Raw genomic sequence first — 22745 nt, 5'->3', positions numbered from 1 at the left:
AAAAGCATTAAATTAGGAGACAGAAATCAACTAGGTGCAGAGTTTTGTTACTGCATTGCACGTCTCCTGAGTTCTCAAATCCGTATTTTCAATTATCTAATGGATATTCAAGTCCAGGAGATGGCTCACAGTCCTCACATTACAAAACAGAACACACACCTCACATCACCTGCAAATCTCCACCTAGCCTTGTTTACTAACTGGGAGATTTTTAAATTATAAGAATCAAGTAGGATCTTTGCCCACGTATTTTTTAAGAGTTTTTCACCTACCAAAAAGTTGTACTCAACGTCTTCCTTAATTCATCCTCCTCACTCAGTCTCTATTTACAACTGGTTATTAAATTCTGTTGACTTTATCTCCTATATATCTATTTTTTAAAGATTATGGTAAAATATGCATAACAAAACTTACAATTTTAACCTTTGTTTTGAGACTAAGTCTCGCTCTGTCACCCAGGCTGGAGTGCAGTGGCGCAATCTCAACTCACTGCAACCTCTGCCTCCTGGGTTCAAGCAATTCCTAGGCCTCATCCTCCCAGCAGCTGGGACTACAGGCACCCACCACCACACTCGACTAATTTTTGTATTTTTAATAGAGATGGGGTTTCGCCATGTTGGCCAGGCTGGTCCTTAACTCCTGACCTCAACTGATCTGCCTGCCTTGGCCTCCCAAAGTGCTGAAGTTACAGGCACGAGCCACCGCACCCAGGCATCAACCTTTTTTTTTTTTTTTTTGAGACGGAATCTGGCTCTGTTGCCCAGGCTGGAGTGCAGTGGCACGATCTCAGCTCACTGCAAGCTCCGACTCCCAGGTCACACCATTCTCCTGCCTCAGCCTCCCGAGTAGCTGGGACTACAGGTGCCTGCCACCATGCCCGGCTAATTTTTTTTTTATTTATTTTTATTTTTTAGTAGAGACAGGGTTTCACCATGTTAGCCAGAATGGTCTCAATCTCCTGACCTCATGATCCGCCTGTCTTGGCCTCCCAAAGTTCTGGGATTTACAGCCATAAGCCACTGCGCCAGCCCAGTATTAACCATTTTTAAGTGTACAATTTAGTGTCATTAAGTACATTCATCATGTTGACTACTGTCGCTACCCATTTCCAGAATTTTTTCAAAATCACTCCAAACCGAAAATTTGTACCCACAATACCCCTCTTCCCACAACCCTGGTAACCTCTAATGTTCTGTCTCTATGACATAATTTGCCTATTCTAGGTAACTAACTCATATAAGTGGAATTATACAATATTTGTCCTTTTAAGTTTGGCTTATTTCCATTAACATGTTTTCAAGGTTCATCATTATAGCACGTATCAGAATTTCATTCCTTCTATGGCTGAATAATATCCCACTGCACGACCTCACCACGTTTTGATCATCCATTCGTCTGCTGATGGGTCCTTGTGTTGTTTCTGTCTATCTCTGTCAGCTCGGGCTGCTGCAACAAAATACCGTAGCCTGAGTGGTTTAAACAACACACATTCATTTCTCACAGTTCTGGATGCTGAGAACCCAAGACCAAGGTGCTAGCAGATTTGGGTTCTGGTGAGAGCTCTCTTCCTGGCTGTGGCCACTTTCTGGCTGTCTTCTTACATAGTGAGGAGAGAAAGGAAGGCTTTGGTCTGTTCTCCTCTTCCTAAAAGGACACTAATTCCACTACGGGGGCTCCACCCTCATGACATCGTAGAAATCTGATTACCTCCCAAAGGCCCTACTCCCCTAATACCATTGCCTTGGGGGCCAGGGCTTTAACATATGAACTTGGGGCATGGGGATCAGGGACACATTCAGCCTGTAACACCATTTAGATTACCATCTTTGGACCTAAATATCTATTTTAAAGTTGTATTTTTTTCCTGACTACGTAAGTAGTGGATGCTAGTAATACAAACTTCAAAATTTTTAAAAGCATAAAGAATATTAAAATGACTGTAATTCCAACTATGCTTGTTATTTTGTTTGTTCCAGTTTTCTTTATATGCATATGTATGCATGTGTATATGTGTGTGTTTTTGTTTTTTTTTTTTTACGAAATCAGAATCATTATGTAGTTGTGTCCAGGTTTTACACTAAACATTTTATAAACTTTTTTTTGCGTTATTAAAAATTATTTGTAAATGGTATTTCTGATGACTGCATAAAATTCTATTAGAAAAATATCAAAATTCATTTTCCTATTGTTGGACCTTTAGATTGTTTCTGGTTTTTCACAACTTTAAATACTGTTAACAACTTCTTTTTATACCCATTTTTTGGTCCACATTTTAAATCCTCTTAGCATGGATTCTTAGAAATGAAATTACTGGATCAAGAAGTACTTTTAATACTTTTAAGATTATAGATACATATTGCTATTCTAAAAAGCTATGTTAATTTACATCGGCCACCAGCTGGATAGGGTGTCCCTCTGTGCCTCTGAGGTGGTCCCTAGTGGTCTCTGCCCTTGGAATTCACGCCCTTGTGTGGTCCTGTGTTCACACTGTACCAGAGTTGGTCTGTGTGACCCAACAGCATATGGCAGAAGTGCTGGTATGTCCCTTCTTTCAGATTAGGTTATAGAAAAGATGGTGGCTTCCATCTTGGGTGCAACTGCCCTTGCGTCTTTCTGTCACGGACCATTTGCTGTGAGCAAACCTGTGGAGGCCCACAGAGAGGAATGGAAGCTTCCTGCCAACAGCCACATGAGGGAGCTGTTTCTCCTATTTTATTCTTTGCTTTTCAATTTAGTATATAAACTAAAAATAATCCAATCTATCTTTCCCTATGTGATCTCTTTCATTACTTTTTGATTTAAAAAATGTATCAAAGTACTACATATTCATAGCAAAAAGATGGCCAAATAATTGTAAACAGTTTATAATGAGAAACAGTAGTTCCTTGCCTTCTCTTTCAGAGTCTCAGCAACTGTTATCAGCCAGAATTCGATCAGAGAAACAGAACCACTAGGAGCGATATAGAAAAGGAATCTATAAAGGAAACTTTACCTTACACAATTGTGGGAGCTTGCTGAACACTCTGTGTAAGGCTGTTGCTTCTGTGTTTGGTGTTGGGGCCTTAAGTCAGCAGCGCAGGCAGTCTGGAAGGGAAGACAGATTTCAAGTGGAGGACAGGAAAGAAAAACTTGAACCTACATCCGTCTGTTACCCTCGCCAAACCTCCAATTCAGATGATACAGGCACCCTGCAGAAGAAGCTGGTGACCTTTACCACAGAGCTAAGCATGCGCCTGGCCCAGGAGTGGCTGAAGCTGAAGGAAGTCACTCCCAAGTTCTTTCCTAGAATCATGATGTGAAATCACTGACTTTATTTTCTCAGCTGGTCATTCACTCCCTTTCAAGGGTTTAAGAACTACTATTTATAAAATATTCTAGATATGTATAGACTAAAAGCCAGCGGTTGTTCACCACCAGTTGGGCAGTATGCAAACAAACGTGTGTGTGTGTGTGTGTGTGTGTGTGTGCTTATTGTAAAAAATTTGGAAAATACTGCTTGTTAGAGAAAATTTGGAAAATACTGCGAAGTATAAAGATGAAAAAAGTAGCTGCAGAAAACCTCTGTTGACATGTTAAAATTCTGGAGGAATTTCCGTCTTTTTTTTTTTTTTTTTTTTTTGAGAGAAGGTCTCACTTCTATCACCCAGGCTGGAGTGGTGGCACAATCATGGGTCACTGCAGCTCAAGTGATCCTCCACCTCAGCCTCTTAAAGTGCTGGGATTATAGGCATGAGCTACTGTGCCTGGGCTCCTTCCATCTTTTATAAAAGATGCTTCTTGTTTGCAGAATTGCTATCATACAGTTCTACATTCTGCTTTTTTCTCTTATTTATTGTGAACCTTTCCACTACTACGAGCAATCTTCCTTGTGGGTCACCATTAAGAGGTGCTTAAATAAATTACTGTGCATTTGTGCATCTGACCCAATAATTAATGGCCCACCTCTTGTGGGTCATTTGGGTTCCTTCTCTTGGCACAGACCTTCTCCTGGCTTATATTTCTTGGGTGTAGGAGGTATACCCTCCTACCAAAGGTATGGCTCACACACCTGGTATGAAGTAAACAGCACAGTTCTTCAAACATGCCCAGGGCAGCCAGACAAAATCCACAAAAATGCCTCTCCCTTTTCTGGGCATGACAGAAACTTCATTCTAAGCGTGTGCAATGTTTATATGTAGACACAACACACATGCATGTGTATAAAGCAAATAAATACATTTCCCTCTATTGTTCATTTGATTTCACCTACTTACGGCTGAAGTGGAAAACTTATTAGGCCTGGAAAAGCCTTTCACAGCCAGGAACTGGAATGGTTTGGGATAATTTCCTTCAAATACTCATATTAAGCTTTATTTGTGTTAAGAGAACTATTTAAAACTCATCTTAAAAACATCTTGTTTAAAACAATCTTAAAAACAATCTAATACTAACTCAGAATGTAACAATCTAAATTTTACTTGACTATTCACAATAGAATTTAAAAGTTTTAGCCAAAGTTAATATGAATTAATAACTAAAATATCAACAAGCATTTTAGTTAACAGTATCTAACTCAGACCCTACAATCAGCATCTCCCATAAGCAAGAACCTGGGTTAGGTTATGTGGAAGTTACAAAGATGAGTAAATAAAACACAGCATCCCTGTCATCCCAGGAACAAAGGGATAGGAGTGAGGATGATGGAAGTAGAAACTTAAATGTGATGACAATAGGATAGACATTGATTCCAAAAAGGCATGGGAATCTGGAAAGTTCTCAAAGAAAGAATCTGAAGGTGTTAAGAAAGGCCTTTGGAAGGTAGAATTGGAGAGAACAGTATGAACAAGGACTCAGAGCCAGAAAAATTGGGCGGGCATACAGGGGAAAGATTTTAGTGGTAATGAGGAGACAAGGCTGGGAACACAGACCAGGGCCATATCAGGTCCGGCCTCAGCAGGAGAAATATAAGCAATGGGAACCATCACACTGGGTGAAATTCAATCTTTATTTTAAAAGATGGTACACAACCATCTGCCAATTTATAAACAGATGATCAATTTATAGATTTTTAAAAGTCTACATTTTAATAAATGTTTTACATTGTGTTCATTTTATTAGCCATTTTTTGATTTTCCTAAAATCTATTACTTATTAATGATGAATCTACTCCAAAATCTTTTTTTTTTTTTTGGAGATGGAGTCATGCCCTGTCACCCAGACTGGAGTGCAGTGGCGCGATCTCGGCTCACTGCAGTCTCTGCCTCCTGAGTTCCAGCGATTCTCCTGCCTCAGCCTCCCGAGTAGACTAGCTGGGATTTTAGGCGCACACCACCACGCCCCGCTAATTTTTGTATTTTTAGTAGAGACGGGGTTTCATGATGTTGACCAGGCTGGTCTCGAACTCCTGACCTCAGGTGATCCGCCTGCCTCAGCCTTCCAAAGTGCTGGGATTACAGGCGTGAGCCACTGTGCCCGGCCTCTATTCCAAATTCTAAGTACGATACTGTTTTGGTTTTAAATACCATTTTTGGTTAAAGAGCCCCACTTAAATTGTTTAAATGAAATAAATACATCCAAAGTAAATGCACTGTGAAAAATATATTTTAATCCAAAAGTTTTGAATATTGGCACTTAGAAAGTTATTTACAATCAATTTTACTATACCCTTTGTGAATAAAGAGATAATTATGTACGTGTAGCTACCTATAGTTGTTTCTTTCCAACTCAAACACCATAACTATGTGGAAAAAGGGTAAGAGTTAAAGCTGCTGCAGCTCAAAATCATTACAATCAACTTAGATTCTGCAAATTTTCCCAGGGTTGAAAAATGCTGGTTAAATCAGGACAAAAGAGGAGGCAAGTGAGTACACCCCACTCCTCTCCCATTTTACGTGTTGCTCCCTTACTTAACCGGCAAAGACCTGCACCTGAATTCTAGACAATTTCATATACAACAGGCCTCTTATTATGGGTCCATAGCAGATGGTTTAGGGTAGATGTTTTAAAGATATCAATGCTAATGGCCTACCAATGACTTTCATGACCTCCCAATATTCGTTTTAATGGTAGTCAAGAGACTATCAAGCAGGAAGCCTGATCTCAACATGTTTCCTCTGTGGCTTTGGTGAAGCTATCTGCAGTATAAAATCTTATGGTTTGATCGAAGTCTCATTTTTGACTAGAAACAGTAAAGAGCAGCTTTATTAAGATCAATGGAATGGTTCTGAATGCCTGTTTGCTACAGAAGGATTAAATTAAAGTTTTTTCTTTTTTTTCTTTTTTGAGACAGTCTTGCTCTATCACCCAGGCTGGAGTGCAGTGGCACGATCTCGGCTTACTACAATCTCCACCTCCCGAGTTCAAGCAATTCTCCTGCCTCAGCCTCCCGAGTAGCTGGGATTACAGGCATGCACCATAACACCCAACTAATTTTTGTATATTTAGTAGAGACAGGGTTTCATCATGTTGGCCAGGCTGGTCCTGAACTCCTGACCTCAAGTGATCCATCCACTCAGGCCTCCCAAAGTGCCGGGATTACAGGCGTGAGCCACCGCACCTGGCCTAGATGAAAGTTTTTAAAAGCCTGGGCTAATAAAATCATCCACCAATCATTTTTCTTATGGTTAAAGCAGCCAAAAAGCTGTCACAGCATTTTTGAGATGAGAACATAAGGCTTGTGTGGCTTTATGATAGATGCTGTTAGTCATTTTATTTGATTAAGCCCTTGATCAGTCATCTATACCTTAATTAATATTTTGTTCTTATAGAAAAATACAATCCATTTTATGAGTTTCTAGAAATAAATAACGGAGAAAAATAGATACTACCTGTTCCTAATGGTCTCTCTGGAAATTACAGCTTTTGCCTAGGAAGATACACATATAGAATATAATTTAAGTTCAAAATATATTTCATTATATTCTATTCCTTTTAATTTTTTGTTTGTTTTTTTGAGACGGAGTCTTGCTCTGTCCACCCAGGCTGGAGTGCAGTGGCACGATCTCTGCTCACTGCAACCTCCGCCTCCTGGGTTCAACCAATTCTCCTGCCTCAGCCTCCCGAGTAGCTGGGACTACAGGTGTGCGCCACCACGCCTGGCTAATTTTTGTATTTTTAGTAGAGACAGGGTTTCACCATGCTGGCCAGGCTGGTCTCGAACTCCCAACCTCAGGCGATCCATCTGCCTCAGCCTCCCAAAGTGCTGGGATTAAAGGCGTGAGCCACTGTGCCCAGCCTTTTTTTTTTTTTTTTCCGAGACAAGAGTCTCACTCTGTTGCCCAGGCTGGAGCACAGTGGTGCAATCTTGGCTCACTACAACCTCCACCTCCTGGGTTTAGGCGATTCTCCTGCCTCAGCCTCCCAAATAGCTGGGATTACAGGCACATGCCACCACACCTGGCTAATTTTTGTATTTTTAGTAGCGACGGGGTTTCGCCATGTTGGCCAGGCTGGTCTCGAACTCCTGACCTCAGGCGATCCACTTCCCGACCTCAGGTGATCCGCCTGCCTCGGCCTCCAAAAGTGCTGCAATTACAGGCATAAGCCACTGCGCCTGGCCCTATCCCTTTTAATTTTCTAAGTGACCAGTAATAAACAATGATTTGTTTATTACTAGGTAGTAGGAAAAAAACTTTTTAGTCACTTTTCCAGCTAAGAATTTCATTTAAAGATACCTATGACATATCTTGTGGTACTAAGAATATTAGAGAACTGGAAATCCAGTTTTTTTGTGGTTTTTTAAGAAAGAGAATCTGACTCCATTGCCCAGCTTGGAGAGCAGTGGTGCAACAGCTGGGGCTACAGGCGTGAGCCACCACACCAGGCCTGGAAACCCAGTTTTAATTTGTGAACTACAAATGGTTGGCAACTGTTTCCTTAATTGTTATTGCAGGAGTAGGCCCAACATGAGTCCATATGTAGCCCTTCTCTGGTCTGGTGGGAACTGTGGGAAATGGTGATGACCGTGACTTGAAATACTCAGAAGGTGCATGACAAACAAATTCCAAGTATTCCATCTTCCTTGGAAGATCTTCCTCTGGCCCTGGAAGGCAGCCAAGGGAAAGGTTAAATACATTTTTGACCATATATATCATTTTCATAAGATGTTAAAATTTCTAGACACTGGGAGAGACCACTCTGGGAGCAACCTGGCATTAGCCCTTGAAACATGCATTACTTTGAAATTATTCTTAATCATTTTTTCTTCTTTAACGGCTTAAAGAATATGGCATTCTCCCAAAAACAGTGATTGAACACTTGCATCATGTTTATTTTGTACCCACACTGCTCTAAGTTTACATATATCAATACCTTCATTCCTCACATCAACCTTCTGAGGTAGGCACTATTATTATTCCCATTTTACATATGAGGAAAGTGAGGCAAGAGAGACTAAGAAACTTGCCAAAGTCACATGGCCGGTAAATGGCAGGCTGTGAACCTAGACAGTCTGGCTCCAGAACTGGTGTTCTGACCTCATGCCGTGCTGCCTCGCTGTAGGACAAGGATGCATATCAGAATCTGGGGATTAGAAAGAGGAGGCAGTAGAGGAATCCCGAAGGTGATTCTGATACATCATTGCCTCTGCTGAGATCCTGATCCATAGATAAGGTAAATAAAAATTCTATGTACTTATAAGCAGAAGGCTAGCATTGTTTCGTAATGTACCAAACTTGACATATAGGTGAGAATAACAGTGGTATATTATTTGTCCCTGGAGTTCTCTCCAAAAACACACTTATGCTTGTTCTCAGGATGCAAAAGTAATGATGCATGCTCACTGCAGAAAGATTAAAAAGTCTGAAGTAACTGTAAAAATCTGAAAACTTTAAAAATTGTATTAATCAGTAAATTCTTGTGAGTCTATCTCAAAACTTTTGGCAGCTTTGAAATTAACAAAAGCACAGCAGCTGCCATTTCAACTATCAGCCTTTATACTATAAAGGCCTAAGATGACATGTGTAGCATGCAAAGGCACACATATTGAGAATTTGCAAGTATGGGATAACTGGGATAGTTCTTTCCTAAATTATTTTTGAATAGGTTTGTATAAATAAGTAACCTAAATAACCTAGTTCCTGAGCAATAAATTCTTGTAGTACAGTTTAACCCTGGGTCACTCCAAAAAAATCTTATCCATATCACTTCTTAGTAGATGCACATTGCTCTAACTCAAAATAACTGATAGCACTCACACTCCAGCTACATAAAATGCCTCATATTTTCTATAAAGCTCTCTAATTTTTTTGTACTTAATAATACTCATGCTTTTTTTGTTATGGACTGAATTGCATCCCCCCCGCCACCCTCCAAATTTATATGTTGAAGCCCTAATCCCCAATGTGATGGTACTTGGAGATGAGACCTTTAGGGAGGCAATTAAGGTTAAATGAACCCATAAGGGTGGGGCCCTCATCTGACAGAAATGGTGTCTTTATAAGAAGAGACACCAAAGAGCTCTCACTCCATGAAAGGCCATGTGAGGACACAGCAAGAAGGTGACCATCTATATGCCAGGAAGAAAAGCCTCCCCAGAAATCCGTGTTGCCAGCACCTTGATGTTGGACTTCAGCCTCCACAACTGTGAGAAAGTGACTTTCTGTTGTTTAAGCCACTCAGTCTGTGATATTTTGTCCTGACAGCCCAAGCTGACTAACACACTCTTTTACATAATATTGGAGAGTTAACTAAGTTAAAAAAAAACCTGTGCCATTTGTCAAACTTACCTATGATATAGGAGGCGGGATCAAATTGGTCTCTGGGGCTAGAGAGGGTAGGAATGAGCCACGTCAGTGCTGCACTCTTCTCGCAATACTGGTCCTGGATAAAACCTCTGATTTGAGCGTAGTAGGGCTTTCCATCTTGTTCATCAATCACAGAAACAACATCACCAATTTGGTAATATACTCCCTGGGGGAAACAGAAGATAATCCCACATTGAAAATAAAAATAGAACATCACAGCTATGAATGAACCTTAATAGGTAAGCAAGTTTTCAAAGCGGTCAGTAAAAGGTGTTCGAGATAGTCTAATGTATCAGTGTTTATATGTTTGGTGCCAATTCTAAAGTTGTTTCACTTTTGAATGAAAATTATACATACACATACGAGGGTGCATATATGACAGTTTACATCTGGAGAAAACATTTGTTCATAAAGTATTTTGATTTTATATTGCCGTAATACCATCCCCACTTTTTAAAAAATAGACTTTATTTTTTACAGAGGTTTTAGGTTTACAGCAAAATTGAGCAGAAGTAGAGAGATTTCCCATATACTTCCTGCCCCGACACATGCACATCCTCCCCTATTATCAATAACCCCTCCCACCACTAGAGTGGTACACTTGTTACACGGATGAACGTACACTGACATAGCATCATCAAAGACCAGAGTTCACATTAGGGTTCACTCTTGGTGCTGTGTATTCTGTGGGGTTGGGCAAATGTATAATGACATGTACCCACCATTATAGTATCATACAAAGAGAGTATTAATAGTTTCACCGCCCTAAAAATCCTCTGTGCTCCGTACTATCCCTACTTTGTTAGCCATAGTCATGAAGCAGTAGTAAGGTTAAACGGCTGGCTGAAAGCCATAGAGACTGCAGCCAAAGCTCCTACATCAGCTCAGCAGTCTTTCTCTGTACTGTCTTGAAAATCATGCTGATTTGGTAAGAATGCATTCTACATGCCACCCTCCCCAACCATCCACTCAAAGAAAATAGATACCATGAATTCAAACCAAAACAAATTCAAACCAAAAATAATCTTTGGATTATAGTCTTCAGGATATGTTTACCTCAACCTACTGTACATCTCCTAGACTCACTGCTGCCTTTCTCTTCCACTCCCAGTTGAGTTTTATATCCTTCCACAACAGGACTACTAGTATTTCTGGCATTCAAGGCTTTGTGTCTCATTCATTTCTGTTCCACTTTATACCCAACTAACTAATGTGTACATGTCCTGTGTTAAATCCTCCCTATGACTCTGGTATCCATCCTATGTCCTCTTCCCTGGGTTTTGAGCTGGAAATAATCTCTCCTCTGAACACCCATAATGGTTGATCCAAATCTTTATGACATCCAGCTCCTCCTTAAGTGGGTATAGTTCTTGGTAAGATATACTGTCCTTGACTACGGGAACAGTGTAATTCATTGCTGCTTCCCTTGAAACAGGGACTTGGCAGCAGGTAAAGCTGTAGGAATGTGTACCTCAACCATAAAAACACTTTTGAGGAAATACTTCCAGTAACTGAACTGTAACATAGCACCTGATAGGCCAGGAGTTTTTTCCTGGTGGACCCTTTATCCAAGTGTCTGAGGGTGGCTGTTTCATCTGGGTCACTATGGATGGGTCTGGTCTATGCAGGCCACAGTCTGCTACTTGCTAGTTCCTACCCATCAATAGCTGGTCCTTCCTCCCAGCCATCAGTCCAAAGTTATTTATCATATAAATAGTTTGCATTTATGGTTTGTTTGTCCACATGTATAATCAATATTCCCAAATTCTAAATGAGAATACTTGCTTATCATAGGCTTATTATGCATAACACAGCATATTCAAATGTATGCTGAATGACTATGAATCCAAAACATCTGCTTTCATAGTGTGAAGGCAGAAATGCAAAGTAAAAACAATGTCTTAGTGAAAGATTCCAGTGGTAGGCAGTGCCTGGCACATAGTAGGTATTTATTAATATGTGCTGTGTTGTGTACACATATATAACACCAAACAGGACTAAGTCACTGATCTGAGTAGTCTCCTCATTTGCTGAGAGGATTCAAGGTTTCTGGTAGAGAAAAGGGGTCCACACGAGAACAGCACTAGTTTAGGCATCACCAGATCTGAGTTCATGGAATTGTTCTGCCACTGCCATGCTCCAGGGAGGCCACTCAGCCATTCTGGGTCTTGGGTGGTCACACTCTTGGCCGTGATCCCCAGTGGCTCCCACTCAGGCTCCTCTTGCATGCCTGATCTGGGCTCTAGCTCAGTGGCTGGCAGTGACCTCTTGAACTTGCCACCATGGTGCTGCCTGCCAGTGGCACTGCTGTGATAGCCACTACAATACTGGGCATTTGCAACATTACTTGACTACTTTGTTGCATTATTGTCCTTATCATTTAATAAACATGGGTGGCAGACAACAATACGAAAGTACAGACAGTCACAATAACAGGTCCCACACACCTTTCCATGGAGACACACATGGAAATTGTTAGTACACTAAACCCGTAGCTCAACAAGTTGCTTCTGGCCTTAATCTGTAAACTGTGAAGGTAATGCACAAATACGAAGATGTGATAACTCCTACTATTCATTGAGTGCTTACTCTGCTAAGTGCTTAACACATATGATTTCATTTGACCCACTGAGGTAGTAACTATTTACAATTCCTATTTTACAGATGAGACATTAGAGAGGTTGGTCCTCGTCACATAGCCGGTCACTTGCTAAAGCTGTAGAGCCAGGAACTATGCTCTAGGCTTAAGCTCTGGCATGAGACTGCCTCACTCCATGACTTGTTGGCTATGTGATCTTGGACAAGTTAATTAACCTTGCTGTGCCTCAATGTTCTCATCTAGAAAATGGGGATAGTAGTATCCACCTCATAGAGTGAACTGAATGAAATAAAGCATGCAAAATGCTCAGCCACTGATACACAGCAACTGTTTGCTAAACTTTAGATATTTTATTAACAATGTATTAAATGTTGGAAAAATAAGAGAGATGTTTGCCTGTGTACAGACTTTTTTTTGTTGTTGGTTTTTCCCAGCCCTGCTGAGGAATGCCAGTGTATCCCTGTGGGGAGGAACAGACTTCAACTATATAGATTGTGGGCTTAAAAAAAAGTATACTTAAGGGCATAATCACTTGAGTTTCTCAGTCCACCTGGGTCAAGTATAAAGTACTAACTCACACCACTGTCCCCTAAATGACAGTTCAGATCCCGAAACACCAAATAGCCTTCAATGGTTGTTGCCTGTGCTGTGCCAGGCCTGCCGAGCCTTGGGGGTCTATGTTCTAATTCCTTTCCTAAGACTTCTGGTTTAAACATAACAATCTGTCACTTCTCTCACTGAGGTATCAGATGTCCATGGACTTTGGCCCTAGGAAACCTGACCTCCTCATTCTTTTATCAAAACATCTTGGAATTCCTTTCACTATGAATTTCTAGTAGGTGTTAATCCTCACTACTGCCCTTACTCAGCTCAACTCCACTTAAAGGCATTTTAGAATCTCTGGGCCTACTCTACCCATTTGACACCACAGTCGACAACCTCTACTAGTCCAAATCCTGTCTCTGTCCTTCTCATTTTTCAATGCCATTGCACTAACGGCTCAGTCTTCCATGGCTCCACACTATACAATCAGCATTTTAAGAATAATTCCTACAATCTACACTAAAAAAAAATACTTAAGATCCTCACATCATGTGTCAGTAGGCACTTTCTCCTCCCACTTCAGCTCTAGATGAGATGTTTTAATAACAGCCACTTATGGGGGAAAACAGCTAAGAAGGGAACAAAAAGTATAATCACACCTTATACAAAGAAAGAGTAGCAGAGACCTTTAGACTAATCCAACATTTTAGTGGCACATTACCCACTAGGCCCAACTCTTCCTTCAGTAACTCTACAAAAGCTTACCTTGTAGAAGATTGATTCTGCAGTGATTATAGTGGAAACTGACTCAGGAGCTTTGATGGGCTATGAAAATACAAAAAACATTAGCACATTCATAGTATGTATGTGTCTACAGGCATTTTCCCAGCCCTATGAGAGTTCTGCAATTTGAGAAGTACTAAAATGTATTGTTTGGTGACAAGAACTGCAATAAAAAGATAAATGATTTTCTGAATGTTGTGGCAAAGCAGTCTATTTCCACTGCAATTTCTGCTACTATTAGCTTAAAAATTGCTGAGACAAAGGACAACCTTCTGATTATGCTGCTGAGATCTAATGCAAAGTCCTCTCAGAGCTTCACTACACATAAACATTCCAGTTATAAAAATGTACCTGCTCTAATAGCCTGAGCATGACAGAATGCAAGTAACAGAAAATGTACAGATGAATACAAAGTGAAAAAGTGTCTCCTCAAAGACATTTCCCAACTCAACTATGGAACTAGCCATAATACTCAACATAGGTTTTCTAGCAAGCTGAAACTAAGGCTTTAGAAACTTTGAGAGTTCTTAGTAATTTGCTACCATCCAACCATTTTTGAGATCTCTACTAAAGCTTCAATACATACTTTTATGCCACAACATAGAAAGTAGGCCTCCCCAGATGTGTCTTGCTTAGTACCACTGAAGAAAGGTTTCAGAGAAACGATAATGAAATAATTGCTGAGAACACGGTATACCATACTTAAAAGGAAAAAAATGTGCATATGTGATACAAATATCAATAACATGTTTTGTGTAATCAACAAATGCCTCATTTAACTATAAAAATCTTAAATAAATTAGAAGCAACTACTCTGAATAAGAAAATACTTTGGGGAAGGGAACATCACACACTGGGGCCTGTCGGAGATGGGGGGCAAGGGGAGGGAGAGCATTAGGACAAATATCTAATGCATGTGGGGCTTAAAACCTAGATGATGGGTTGATAGGTGCAGCAAACCACCATGGCACGTATACCTATGTAACAAACCTGCACATTCTGCACATGTATCCCAGAACTTAAAGTAAAATTTAAAAAAATTCATTAAATTAAATTAAAAAAAAAGAAAATAGTCTGCCATCTGCATAAGTCTACTGCAGGGTCCCTTTGTGTTTTAGAAATAAATATGGCCAACTTCAGAAACGTCTTTACGGGTAAGTGAAACATTCCTGTTCTGAAAGAAAAGAATATCATACTGAGACTTAAAAAAATAGTTCATAATGCACTGTCCACTGTGTTTGAACATTATCCCTTGTTTATAAAAACTGAGAATTTAATTGCAATAAAAATATGCTTTCAACTACTTCCAGCACAGGTCTTTCAACAATCTCTTTTCTTAGAGCAGAAGAGGAGATAAGGCTTAGCAAAATTTTTGACTCATATTCATCAAATACATCATCATCATAAGTCAGTAAGATACATTTTCTGGGGCTTTAATAACAAATAAATATGCAAATGATGAGTTCTAGTGTTAATATTTACTTAGATTTTTAAAGAATGAAAAAAAAAAGTTTTCTTAGTGTACCTGGCCATATCAAGAACCATAATCTCTCCTCTTCCTTTCCATAGAGAACCCCAAAAAATGGGCTCAAGGTTGATGTTTCTTTTAAACCCATATTTTATATTTTCCAGGGGAAAAAATAAAAGCTAAAAAAAAAAAAGGAAAGAGTATTATTAACTTTATAAACAGTGAGCCTCCTGCAACAGAGCTCATTCCGTTTTGGGGAATGTGGACCATTCCCCAGAATACTAAGGAAGGGCTACCAAGGGCAGAGTCCAAGTTCAATGGTGAGAAATGAAGGCAGTGGCAGGATACACACAACGTCATTACAGTAAAAGGCACTGTCCACAAATATCTTACATTTTTCAATTTAAATATATGTCTTCTCCCTTTTCCTTTGGTGGAGACTTTCTTTTCAGCAGCCGGAGCAGATTTGTATTTAGTGTTTCTGAGCCGAGCAGACCTCCTGTGAATTTCCTGCTTACTCTGTTACACAAACAAATTAAAGAACAAAAAGAGAAAGAAGTAAAAAGTGCATAAAGGTTGCAATACAATCATCTTACAAGGATCCCAGAGTATGTACTTTATAAGAGCATTTAACAATTAAGATTGCGCTTTTGCTTTTCAAGAGAAGTAATTACAGCAACTAGGCTAAGTAAAACCGGAAGTTTAGCACCCGGAATCTCGGAGCTCGCTGGACAGGCGTCTCCAGAGCCTCCAAAAGGTGTGAGCTGCTTGTAATAGGGCAGGAGGCGGGAGTAGGAGTCAGTCTTGACCAAGACAAACACTATTCATTTGTTGTGTCTACAATAGAGAAAAACACTTAACAACTTTACTCCCTAAGGCCAGAGAACGTAGTAGGTTATGGCGCCCCCTGCAACGGAATACTTAAGCTGCCATTTACAATAATGACATAATAATCTTACTTCATAACCTGATATGACAAAACCTTTAACAAGGAATGAGGTCCAGCGCCTGCATTTGTGGCATGACACTGTAAACGACTGTGTAGACATGTGTATATTGAGATTTTCTTAAGGGCTTTACATCTTGGTTCTTATTGCTTTGAATTTCTTACAATAACAGGTGCTTGGGAATGGGCCAAACGAAAGATCTCAGTAGGAGGTGGGGAGGGGCGTTCCAGCCAGCAGGAGCACGGCGATCCGGGAAGCCCGCGCCCGCCCGCTCCCAGCCAGCCCGTCCCCGCCCGCCTAGCACCTGGTCGGCCTCCGCCGGCGGGAGGGGCCGGAGGAGCTCACCTGCTTGCCGCCCCCGCCCCCGTTGCTCTGCGGAGGGGTGGCGGAGGTGCTGGCGAAGGTCGCCGCGCCGAAGCCGCCGCCGCCGCTGCCCCCAGTCCCTCCAGCCGCCCCCGAGCCTGCGCCCCCGCTGCCCGCGCCGCCCCGGCCAGTGCAATGATGGCAGAGGATCTCCCCCTGCGCTCCCTTCTTCCACATGGAGGACGACGTGGTCTTGCATACGCTGCAGGTGGGCTTCAGGCCCAGCGGCATGGTGGCCGGCTCGGGCGGCCCCCGCGGGCGCAGAGACACGGGAATGGCGGACGGTAGCCCGGCCGCCCCCTGGTCGGCCCGCCACTCCCGGCGATAGGAAGAGCGGTGAGGGCGTCGGCACCGAGCTGCCGGTGAAAGGACCAGGCCGCTGGCGCTGCCCCGTGGAGGCGGGAAGCAGGTTCCGCCGGCTCCGCTGGCGGAGGCCAGGATTCCCTGGCCCGAGGCACTGGGAAGCAGGACTGGGAAAGGGATCTGGCCGGGCGGGGGGACGCGGAGACTTCCGGCGGTGAGCTGGCCCCAGGGCCCCGCGCCCGACCGCCTGACCGGAAGTGCAGCACCCGGAATTACTGGGAGCTTGCTGCAGTTCCGCTTGCTGTCGCCTAGGGGCAGGGTTCTCAAACTTTTTGGTCTCAGGCCTAGAATTTGCCGGGTAAAATACAGGACGCCCAATTAAATGTGACTTTCAGGTAAACGACGAACAATTTTTTTAGCGTGAGTGTATCCCATGCAATAATGGTTTATCCGAGAGGCGTTTAACTGGGGGTCCTGTATTTTTATGTGCTAAATCTGGCAATCCAGGTCTGGCGTGGTGGCTCACGCCTGCAATCCCAGCAGTTTGGGAGACCAAGGCCGGCGGATTACTTGAGCTCAGGAGTTCGAGATCAGCCTGGCCAACGTGGTGAAACCCCTTCTCTACTAAAAATACAAAAATTAGCCGGGCTCAGTGGCGGGCTCTGGGGTAATCCCAGCTACCCTGGAGGCTGCAGCAGAAGAATCTCTTGAGCGCGGGAGATGGAGGCTGCAGTGAGCCAAGATCGCGCCATTGCACTCCAGCCTGGGGGATAGAGTGAGACTCCGTCTCAAAAAAAAAAAAAAAAAAAATCTGGCAATCTTACTTAGGAATCCTTTACACTCTTAAAAATTATAATTTGGACATCGCCCTACACCTCCCCCATGTCTGTACTTTTGTTTAGTTGAATTCAGAGCATGCCATTTACGGACATCGACAAAGGGTTCAGAAAATGCCATCCACTGACATCTATGTATTAGAAATTGAAATTGAGACATTTTACAGCCTAAGATGTCAAGCGCACATTCTTCAGCCTTTGGATAATATCGTTGCAAGTCCTGTGGACTCTGAAAAGTATACAGATTAGAGAATGCGGAGAAAATCGAATAGCTGGCTGTTATTCAATTCAAAATTGTTGGAAAACAGTTTTGGCTCTGAGGACCCAGCAGTTGACAAACAGCAGGCCTGGGACAAGAGCAGTATGAGAAGTCAGATCGCCTCTTTTAATGTCACTAGTCAGTACAGGCCTCGCCAGACAAGTCTCTCCTCAGCCTCACTTGGAAGAACATGCCCTCTCTTCATGATCCTGGGTTTCCTAGACTTAGTATCCTTGGAAAGGTCTTGATGAATATATTGTGGTGGGAAGCAGTGGGGAGAAACAAACGCCTATTATGTCACAAAACCACATTTAGTGCTTATAACAACCTTGGAATGAGATATTATCAGATTTTACTGTTAATTGGTGATCAACGGAGGCACTTCTATGTGGACTGGCTGTCATTATAGCTGCTGCCCTTGGCACCAATTTCGAGGAGGGCTTTGGAACAGCCCTCTGGGGTGTGGGTTGTGGCTCAGTCACCTCCCCTCTAAATCTCAGTTTCCTTAACAGTAAAAATAAGTTTCCAGGACTGTTATGGGGATTAGGGCCAACTGTAAAAGTGGCTGAGGAGACTAGGTAAAGAGTGTTGTCTCATTTTAGAACAATGCTGAAGGTGTTTAGAGCCTGCCATCCTAAAATATGCCACTTTGGCATACTGATTCTTCTGAGCCAGAGGCAATGGAGCAAAAACAGATGCAGGGAAGGCTGTCTGACCACCCTCTTTCTGTTTGAAGCGGAACATAAAAGTTCCCTTGTGAAAGGTGCCCTTTCTGTACCAGGAAGAGGAGAATATTATTGCCAGAGGCAGAGTTGCCACTGAGAAGAATCTACAAACAAAACCTTACAAAAATTTGTAACCCATATTTTCCATTAACTTTCTACATACGGTTCTTCGTCACTTTCCCACAATTTGCCAGCCTTAGCCCAAGCCCCTTTGTCTTGTCACATCCCTGCAATTTATTATTTTTTGTTTAAAAGGACATATAAGCTTTCGAGCCTAGTAGCTTCTATGGGTCTTTATTTTTCTTACAAAGGCTCCTGTGCATGTACAAAAATATTAAAACTTTTATGCCTTTTCCAGTAAATCTGTCTTATGTTAGTTTAATTCCCATGCCCAGCTACAGAACCAAAGAGGTGAGAAGAGGCCAGGCATAGTGGCTCATGCCTGTAATCCCAACACTTTGGGAGGCTGAGGCAGGTGGATCACCTGAGGTCAGGAGTTCAAGACCAGCCTGGCCAACATAGCGAAACCCCATCTCTACTAAAATTACAAAAAATTAGCTGTGTGTAGTGGCAGGCACCTGTAATCCCAGCTACTCGGGAGGCTGAGGCGGGAGAATTGCTTGAACCTGGGAGGCAGAGGTTGCAGCCTGGGCGACAGAGCGAGAGACTCCATAAAAAAAAAAAAAAAAGGTGAGGAGGAAGTTTCTCCTCACCTACAGTGTGAGGAAATCTAGGCACTTGATTTCCATGCTCCTGAATGTCTCTCCATTTGGGAACATACACCTCTCCTTGCAACTCATCTGCAAGTGACTCCCTCTCATTCACTGAAAACTTTGGCCCATAACTCACCAGCTTCCTCTCCACTACAAGACACTGCCATGGATCAGGTCAATATCCACATGTACAGTTGTCCCTCAGTATCCATGGAGGATTGATTCCAGGACTCCCGATGATACCAAAATCCACAATCCATAAATGCTCAAGTCCCTTATATAAAATGGCATAGAATTTGCATATAACCTATGCGCACCCTCCTGTGTGCTTTAAATCATCTCTAGATTACTTATACCAAATATGAAATAAATGCTATATAAATAGTTCCTATACTGTATTGGTTTATTAGTATTGTCATATTGTTCATATTTATATTTATCTATTTTTGAGAATATTTTCGGTCTGTGGTTGGTTGAGTTTGTGGATGTGGAACCCGTGGATGTGGAACCCATGGCTGTGGAGGGCCAACTGAAGCCCAACAGCAGGCTTCTCAACTCCTCCTCATCCCACTCATCTTCATCCTCTGTCCTTGTCAGCTCCCCAGTCCCTGGCTGCTGTATCCTCTAATCTTCTTAGATCATTAGGAAGATTTACATTTTTCTCCTTGCAAGTCCTTTTTTTTTTTTTTGGAAATCGTGCTTCCTTTTGAGTACTTAATTCACACTGTTTCCTCTCTTGGATGCTACTATGGTAACAGTCAGGTCCTCACCTCTCAAGAACATTGCATCTGACCAGACTGAGAGCCAGCGTGAAAGCCAGCCTGAACATGGGCCCCAAATCAGGGTTTTTGGAATCACAAGGAACAGCAAAAACCAGCCTTTCCCTTCACTTAGAAAGGGACTGTGAATAGGAGGGCCCCAGTCTCCACCATCCAAACAGAAAACCAAGAGCTCAGTGCCAACATGGAAACCAAAATGTATCAGGAATGAAGTACAGTACCCCCTCACATACTCAAGGTCAAGATGGGTTTGGGGAAATACCTATCTGACCATCTGGCCTCTTCTAGTAGGCATGGCCCCACACCAGCATTTTTAAAAGAAGATGTTTTCATTCTTCTTACATTTCCTAAAGGGGTATAAAATCTACTAAAAGGGATATAATAACTCAGAGTAAATGAGCTCACAAGAATCATTCCTGGATAATCATTTTTGGTTGCTGAGATTATTTAGCACATTACTTCAAAGTGGCAAAATTCAGGGCAATCTGAGAAAAGAGAATTAAAAAGTGGTGGCCACATTTGCTGACATGTTTATGTAGGACGCACATAACACAACTCCCATTTTTTTCAGTGTGTATGTCAAGAGGCCAAGACCCCGATCATCAAAATAAGTTATTTTGTGCATTACAGTGCACAGGACAACAGAGGGAATAACACTTTCTTGGAAGGTGTTGTGGGAATTCAGGGACCCCAAACGGAGGGACCGGCTGGAGCTGTGGCAGAGGAACATAAATTGTGAAGATTTCATGGACATTTATCAGTTCCTAAATAATACTTTTATAATTTCTCATGCCTGTCTTTAATCTCTTAATCCTGTTGTCTTCGTAAACTGAGGATGTGCATCACCTAAGGACCACTGTGATAATTGTGTTAACTGTACATATTGATTGTAAAGCATGTGTGTTTGAACAATGTGAAATCAGTGCACTTTGAAAAGAAACAGAATAACAGCGATTTTTAGGGAACAAGGGAAGACAACCATAAAGTCTGACTGCCTGCGGGGTCAGGCAAAGATCCATATTTTTCTTCTTGCAGAGAGCCTATAAACGGATGTGCAAGTAGGAGATATATCACTAAATTCTTTTCCTAGCAAGGAATATTAATATTAATACCCTGGGAAAGGAACACATTCCTGGGGAGAGGTCTATAAACGGCCGCTGTGGGAGTGCCTGTCTTATGCGGTTGAGTTAAGGACTGAGATACGCCCTGGTCTTCTGCGGTACCCTCAGGCTTACTAGGGTGGGGAAAAACTCTGCCCTGGTAAATTTATGGTCAGACTGGTTCTCTGCTCTCGAACCCTGTTTTCTGTTATTTAAGATGTTTATCAAGACAATACATGCACTGCTGAACATAGACCCTTATCAGTAGTTCTGCTTTTGTCCTTTGCCTTGTGATCTTTGTTGGACCCTTATCAGTAGTTCTGCTTTTGCCCTTTGCTTGTGATCTTTGTTAGACCCTTATTAGTAGTTCTGCTTTTTGCCCTTTGAAGCATGTGATCTTTGTACATACTCCCTGTTCTTACACCCCCTCCCCTTTTTAAAACCCTTAATAAAAACTTGCTGGTTTGAGGCTCAGACGGGCATCATGGTCCTACAGATATGTGATGTCACCCCCAGCGGCACAGTTGTTAAATTCCTCTCTTTGTACTCTTTCTGTTTATTTCTCAGCCAGCCGACACTTACGGAAAATAGAACCTACTTTCAAATATTGGGGGCGGGTTCTCCCAATAGGAGGTGACTGAAAGGCACTGTGCAAAAGTCCTGTATCACTCTGTAGTAGAAGGACTCGAGCCCGGTGCCTTGTGGACTTCATTAACTTGTCCCCACCTCTTCTTTGGTTGCAGTGGCCTCAGTGGGAGCAGTTTCTTCTATATGTTCTGCTGACTTCTCTTCTTCCTCCTCATCCTCTTGGGGATAGAGGTCCAGGTGTTTCTACATGCATTCCTGCATGACCCGGAATTCGTCTACACAGTCTTTCCCCTTGAGATCCTCTGCACTATAGTGGAAGCAGAAAAAGGCCAACTTGAACTGTTCCCCACAGGGGCCACTGGCCATTCCCCCAAGGCACAAGCAGTTCCAGTTAATGTCTTCATTTGGCAGCATCAATCCATGCTGAGTATGGATTGTTGGGGTCATCAGCCACCAGCTCTACGTTGCTTGGAGTTTTGTGGTCATCTTTGGTCACAAATATGATTCCATCCTTCCCTTCCTGCTGGCAGTAGGACATGGCTGCAGCATATAGACCAGTGCTTAGATTTTGCAGAAGCAGCCACAGCAGCTGCCCCATTTTTTTTACAAACTTTTAAAATTAAGTATGATACACATACTCTAAAGTGTACAACTCATATGTGTATAGTTTAATTATCACAAAGCAATGACACTCAGGCAACCAAATCAAGAAACAGCCATTACTACCAGAAGTCCCCCTCTTGCCCTTTATGGAGAAACAACCACTATCCTGACCTCTAACGCCATAGATTTTGTAGTTTCCCTTTATCAGTTAGGGAAATTCTTTTCTATTCCTATTTTTATCATGAATGTGTTTAATTTTATCAAATGGCTTTCTCTACAAGATGATCATGTTTTTTTCCCTTTATTAATGTGTGGATTACATAGACAGATTTCTGAATGTTAAATTAACATTGCAATTCCTGGAATGAACCCAACTTGGTTGTGATGTATTATCCCTTTTACATATTGCTAGGT

At 42.0% G+C, this 22745-nt stretch overlaps 1 protein-coding gene, 1 long non-coding RNA gene and 1 pseudogene across 2 annotated transcripts in view; all 3 read right to left on the bottom strand.

The window, feature by feature from the left end:
- The window catches only part of LOC134810467 (uncharacterized), a 30073-nt gene extending 26995 nt beyond the window's left edge, over positions 1 to 3078 (bottom strand). The window contains exons 1-2 of the long non-coding RNA XR_010158591.1: positions 2993 to 3078; positions 1374 to 1443 (exon numbers count right to left, since the gene is read on the bottom strand). This is a non-coding gene — a long non-coding RNA (uncharacterized LOC134810467). The remainder of the gene's footprint in view (positions 1 to 1373; positions 1444 to 2992) is intronic.
- A 2484-nt stretch (positions 3079 to 5562) lies between these two features.
- Positions 5563 to 16950, bottom strand: GATAD1 (GATA zinc finger domain containing 1). Its single transcript, XM_001166816.7, has 5 exons — positions 16408 to 16950; positions 15509 to 15634; positions 13630 to 13689; positions 9705 to 9888; positions 5563 to 8020 (listed from the first exon to the last, which is right to left on the bottom strand). The coding sequence occupies exons 1-5, from the start codon at positions 16654 to 16656 to the stop codon at positions 7830 to 7832; spliced, it is 810 nt and encodes a 269-aa protein (XP_001166816.2). The 5' UTR covers positions 16657 to 16950; the 3' UTR covers positions 5563 to 7829.
- A 4839-nt stretch (positions 16951 to 21789) lies between these two features.
- Positions 21790 to 22266, bottom strand: LOC100611621 (mitochondrial intermembrane space import and assembly protein 40-like; annotated as a pseudogene).
- Positions 22267 to 22745: the final 479 nt, after the last annotated feature.

The sequence above is a fragment of the Pan troglodytes genome, chromosome 6 (assembly GCF_028858775.2).
Source record: "Pan troglodytes isolate AG18354 chromosome 6, NHGRI_mPanTro3-v2.0_pri, whole genome shotgun sequence".
NCBI classification, from domain to species: Eukaryota; Metazoa; Chordata; class Mammalia; order Primates; family Hominidae; genus Pan; species Pan troglodytes.
Note: the sequence above shows the minus strand (reverse complement) of the source record. Positions and strands in the feature narration are given on the sequence as shown.